Below are 6000 nucleotides of genomic sequence, written 5' to 3'. Positions count from 1 at the left end.
GGAAGAACAAATCTGACTCCATATTGGATCTGTTTCTTTTACTTTAACCTTTGTATTCTATTGCTTTTGCTACACTTTAAGAATGTTGCCTATAGCCTGAACTATATAGGGTAGCCCATTCTCAGGGCTCTGACCTTTAAAGGTATAACACTTTTCCATTCATGTAGAGATAAAAAGTTGCAGAAGAGAGAATAACATTTGCCTTGTTGGAGGTTTATAAGGACATTGTGACCAGACCTCTGTGGACAGCTTCAAGAAAAAAGGATTCTGGCCCAAGAAGTTTGCAGTAATCAACCACACCCCCGCCCCTTTAATATAAAAGAAGCCTGAATTCTAACTCAGGTAAGATGGCTCTTTGGGACGCTAGTCCATCATCTTCTTGGTCCGCTGGCTTTCTGAATAAAGTCGCTAATCCTTGTCCCAACACCTCATCTCTCAATTTATTGGCCCGTCCTGCAGTGAGCAGTATGAACTTGGACTCTGTAATACTTAGTATTTTCTACAAAGACTTTCTTCCTGCATATCACCTACAATCATCAAACTAAGGAAGTTAATTTTGCCATATAACTCCCATCTTATCTTCAGACTTCATCAATTTTTGCAACTTGTTCCAATAATATTCATTACAGTGAAATGATCCAGTTCAGAATCATGCATTGCATTCAGCTGTCATGTCTTTTTTTTCTTCAGTCTGAAACAGTTCCTCAGTCTTTCCTTGACTTTCATAACTTTAACACTTTTGAAGACTAAAGGACAATTGTTTTGTAGTATGTCTCTCACTTTTTTTGTCCTTACTTCTTCAGGATTAGGTTCATTTAGGTATCTGCGACAGGATTACCACATAAGTGATGCTGTTTCTTCCTACTGCATCCTTTCAGGTGGCACACAATTTTGATTTATCCCATTACTGAAAATGTTTACTATCATCAGTTTAGGTGGAGTTTTCTAGGCTCTTCCACCAGAAATTATTCTTTTCTACTAATACGCCAGCACCCACGTGTACTGCTTGCAGATCTGGAATCATATGAAGTCATTGGACATCTCTGCACCTTTGCTCAGCCTTCTCTTTCTACCTAAAACGACCCCTTTCTCTCCCCATAATCCCCACATTCGTTGTTTTGGAACCAGCGTCTGTAGCTTGTGGGTACGTAAAGGCCTAATTACATTCACCGCCCCCCACAGGCCAACAAGTCATAAGTCGTCTTCGGACGCTTTATCCTGAGTAGCCCTCACTCTTCTCCGCATCACTGTCTGGTCCCTTTTCTGTCACTCATTAGCATCTTGCTCTCCACCTTTGTCGCTGCTGAAACGCAAACTCTCGCGCACTCGTTCTGCGCCTTCTGTCTCAGGGTAGCACCGGCTCAGCTTACCCGCCTCTGCCCGCAGTCCGCAGTGCGCATGCCCAGCACCTCCCCGCCCGCCCCAGGCGCGCTCGCTCCCCGCGTAGGTCCACCGCTCAGTTACTCCGCCCCCACCCCGCGCCGCACAGTCTGAGCACAGAAACCAGGCTGAGGTCCCATTGCGGGGAGCGGGTCCGCTCCCTCCCACTTCCAACGAGACTTCCGCCGGCCGTAAAGCTCGGCGCCAACTGCTGCAAAGCGCCTTGCGACAGAGCCCGGGGCTGAACTACAGCCGGCAGCCGCCCCCGCGTTAAATATTAGGCTATCCGGAGCCGAGCAAGGCGGCCGCTTGCGTGTTTGACTTCCGCGCTCGACCTGCGTCCCACGGAGGTGGCTCGGAGCCGCCGCGGCCAGGAGGGGAGGGCCCGCGCCGGCGCCTCCCGGCCGCCATCATCCCGGCGTGCAGCGCGGCGGCGGGCCGAGCCGGCCGCCATGTTGCGATAGTTTGTTGTTTTCTTCCTGAGGAGGAGCAGGCCGGAGGGCCAGCCACCCGCCGGCCGCGCAGCCCTCCGCCCCAAGGCCCGGCCCGCTGCCCCCCGCGTCTCGTCCCCCGCCCCGCGTCTCCGGGCCCCGGCTGGCCCGGTGGCCCCCCCCAGCTGGCTTGGTGGGGCGAGGCTGAAGGCCGGGCCCAGCGAGCACTATGGCGGCCGCCCTGGGAGCGGGCGGAGGAACCGGCGCTGGAGGTAAGTGAGCGGCCCCGCGAGGGAGGCGGCGGTGGGGGGCAGCGGGCCGCTCTCGGCCTTCGTTGTGCTCTCGTGTCCCTGCCTTCGCGGCGGTGAGACGTTAGGCTCACCTGAGGCGGCGGGCGGCCTGCGCGGGGGAGACAGCGCCCGCCCCCGGGCCCTCTGGGGGAGGGTCGCGGCCCATGGCGGGTTGTCCTGTCGGGCTCGGGGTGGTTGGCAGCCTCGCACTAGACCCGGCTAAGACTCACCTACGTGAGGGGATGTGTTTGTGCGGCTTTTCGGAGAGCAAGGAGTCTGAAAAAATAATCTCCCTGGGCTGGTCTCATTTTCCATGAACTCCTTAGTGGTCTCATACCGACCCATTAGGGCTTCGTGATCAGCATCTGACAGAGATGGAAACGGGGCCGAAAAGGGTCAGGTACTGATGCAGTTCCTCTGGGTAGTTTCTCTTGTTTTCCGAGCGTAGATGAGTTGGATAGGGGACCTAACTCAAAACAGATTTCAGGTCAAATCACTTTCTGGTTGAAATCACGTTTTGTTGATTGAGGTTTTTTTTTTTTTAACGTGAGGAAAACACTTGAAAGTGACTTTTACGATTGTTCGAAAACTTTGATAAAGGAGACCCTTAACTGGTAAAGTATGAACAACAGCAGTGTTTGGGCTTAGTTCTTATTATTGAAAGGTCAGACCGTCTTACTGCGTGTTCTTTAGGAATGCTTATTTATGAGTACATTGCAATAATCCTGTCTAGGTCTAAGTATTTTCGTCTAAGTATTGAAGCGCTCATATGGCTCAATGGAAAAACCCACAGAGATTAAATGCAAGAAATGTCACTTCTGGCAGTATGATTTGGTGTATGCCATTTTTCTGTCACGTGATTTTTTCCCTGAGGTTTTCTAGTTAAATTTTGAAAATACTTGGTTTATTTTCCTTACTTGGTTATTTTCTGGGGTTCAGAATCATGGTCCTGTATCATTTTCAAAGTGTAGTCTGGGAACTCCTGGGTCAGAACTGTTTCCATTAATAGTACTAGTGTCACTTGCATGTTTCGCTCTTTGATTGGAGCATAGTGGAGTTTTCCAAAGGCTGCGTGACATGTGAAGGCATCGTTGTACAGGTGGCCAATGGAATGTGTGCTTGCATAGCTTTTTGAGTTTCTCATTTTTAATTTCGAAAATAGCAAATGTCAGTGAATGTAATTCACATAAACAAAAGCTTTTTGGTGTCCTCAATAAATTTGAGTCCAGAAAGTTTTTGAGAATGGCTATTTTAGAGGATTAAGTAGGTTTTGTCCTCGATGATTTGGAGTTTTTCCTTCCATTTTGTCACAGGTGCCTGGTTTCCCATTGCTCTTAGACTAAAGCCAAACTCCTTACCAAGATTCGTGAGTTCTGCATGACTCGGTCCCGCAGTCTCCCCAAGCTCTTGGGTCAGCCTGCTTCTCTCTAGGAGGACTGCTCCTGCCTTCCCTCTGGCTCTTCATCCCCCAGGTCTCAGGCTCCTTGGGAGGCCTTCCTTGAGCATCCTTCTGTCTCAAATATGTCCATCTCTAGCTTGTGTGCCTCCCTCACCTAAATTCTGTGGCACCCTTCTTCAGAGCATTTATCTGAGTTTGTGATTTTATTTGGTTATTTCTTTACTTTTTAAAAATCTCCCTTCCCCAGTAGCCTGTAAGCCCCTTGAGGACAGGAATGCTGCCTGTTTTACCTGCCGTGTATTCCAAGTCCCCGGCATGTAGTGTATGTTCAACAAATATTTGACAAATTAATGATTAAAGAATAAAATATTTTCTTTATGAATGCCTTTGCACCCTTTTCTGCGCATATGTAAGTTGCACATTTACAGCTGTGTGGCTTTTTATGGTCTGAATGGAATCCCGTAGTGCGCCCTAGTTTGCTTTGTTCACTTAGTAGTAGGTCTTGGCGATCTCTCCTGTGTGAGTAGGTGAGAGTTACATGGATCCACCATTTATTGATTAACCATTTTTGTATTGATGGGCATTTCAGTTCTATGTCCTTTTCCACTGCTGTGGAAAATTCTGCACTAAACGTCTACAGACACATTTTAGTGTGCTTAAGCAAATATTTCTGGAGGATTGATAACTCTACAAGTGGAAATACGATGTTGTAGGCTACATATATTAAAAACTTTTTTTTTGTTTTTCAGCCTTGCCTCTTGGCACGTGGGATCTTAGTTCCCCGATTAGGGATTGAACCGATCAGGGGTTGAACCCAGGGCCACACCAGTGAAAGCCTGGAATCCTAACCACTAGGCCACTAGGGAACTACTGCCTCCCAAGTGTTTTTTCATTGAAGTGTAGTTGATTTAGAAAGTTGTGTTAGTTTCAAGTGTACAGCAGAGTGATTCATTTATATATATTTACACATATATATATTTTCTTTTTCAGATTTTTTTTTTGTCACTGGTTTTCATAAATTTTTTTGTAATGGTGTCTCCATGCCAAGGTACTTTTAATACCTTATGCTTCTGTGCTTTTTTATGTTTAGCTTTTATTGCATATGGAATTTTATTTTGGGTGTGGTGTGTATTTGGGGCTTCTAATAGTTCTAATATGATTTATTGAATTCTCTATCTTTTCCAACTTTATAACTTATTAAATTCTCATTCATAGTTTTAAAAAATTACTGCTCCATGGTGTGTGTCTATATATATTATAGCATTTTTTTTTCAGAAATTTCGATTAGCTCTGCTTTTAAAAAAAAATAAACTTCAGAATCATCACATTCTATAAAGAATTCTGCTGAAATTCTTACGGGGATTGCATTGAGTTTATTAATATAACTTTGGGATGATGGGTACTTTTACAATATGGGTTCTTTCAGCAACAAGAATGTCTCGCTGTCAGGCTCTTTTTTGCCCGTCAGTCAGTCATCTACCACATTTCTGAGTACCGGCTCTGTGCTGGGTACTGATCTAAGAGGTTGGAATACATAAATATTGGAATAGAAGAGATTGCAGATATGAAGAAAATTTTACTTAAGGTAAGTTCCATAGGAGAAGGGATCTCTGTCTTCTATGGAACTTACCTTAGTAAAATTTTCTTTATATAGTTTTCATACATTTCTTGTTTTATTCCTAGATATTTTGTATTTGTTGTTGTTGTGGATGGTATAGTTTTTTATCCTATTATATTCTGAAATTTGTTGCTGATCTATTATAGAAAAACTTTTTTTTTTTTGTTATTGTGTATAACTGGCTTATTGGAATCTTGTTTTAAGAGTTTGGTGCTTTAGATTTTCTAGTCAGACTGTCATATCTGCATTCTCTTCTATTTCAGTATTTATGTCTCATTTCTTTTTCTTGTACTTCTTGTTCTAGAACCATTCCTTGTCACGTCCTCCAATATAATGTTGGGTAGTAGGAGTGATGACAGGCATCTTTGTCTTGTCATCTTATGACAAGAGTTTAATGAGTGTTCTTTTAATGTTTTACCAGTGAGTATGGTGTTTGCTGTAGTTTTCTGGTAGTTATTGTTTGTTTAGCTAAGAAAGTTTATTTTTTGAGTTGAGGTTTTAATTTTATCAAAGCCTTTTCTGCATCGAGGTGATCGTGAGGCCCTTTCTTTAATATCTTACTGTGATGTATTGATAGATTTCCAATGCTGAATCAATCATGCAATCTTGGGTTCAAAACCTTCTGGTTCTGTAGGTCCTTTTCAGTGTTTTGTTGCTTTTCCTTTTAGGATTTATCTGTGATCATAAGAGAGATAGGCTTATAGTTTTGTATTTGTGTGTGCACATGGTGCTATCCTGTTTTTTGTAAGATAGGCTTACTTTCTAGAATGAGTTGTGAGATTTTCTGGATATTGTAAAAATCTCTTTATTAAATGTCTGAAGAGCTGTTGTCTGCAAAGCCATTTGGATCTGTTGCCTGTTTATTTTTTGGTTTCTTCTGAT

At 44.1% G+C, this 6000-nt stretch overlaps 1 protein-coding gene across 7 annotated transcripts in view; it reads left to right on the top strand.

The window, feature by feature from the left end:
* The first annotated feature begins 1769 nt into the window (after positions 1-1769).
* The window catches only part of RBM33 (RNA binding motif protein 33), a 117843-nt gene continuing 113612 nt past the window's right edge, over positions 1770-6000 (top strand). For 3 of the 7 annotated variants that reach the window (XM_055084723.1, XM_028489519.2, XM_024127972.3), the window contains exon 1: positions 1771-2083. In XM_055084723.1, coding sequence (XP_054940698.1) covers positions 2041-2083 — 43 coding nt within the window. In that variant the 5' untranslated portion in view covers positions 1771-2040. Of the gene's footprint in view, positions 2084-6000 lie in introns of all 7 variants that reach the window. The other 4 variants (XM_028489523.2, XM_055084722.1, XM_055084724.1 and 1 more) reach the window with 2 other exon arrangements.

This window comes from Physeter macrocephalus, chromosome 5 (genome assembly GCF_002837175.3).
Source record: "Physeter macrocephalus isolate SW-GA chromosome 5, ASM283717v5, whole genome shotgun sequence".
Classification (NCBI taxonomy): domain Eukaryota; kingdom Metazoa; phylum Chordata; class Mammalia; order Artiodactyla; family Physeteridae; genus Physeter; species Physeter macrocephalus.
This window is presented reverse-complemented; position numbering and strand designations above follow the sequence as displayed.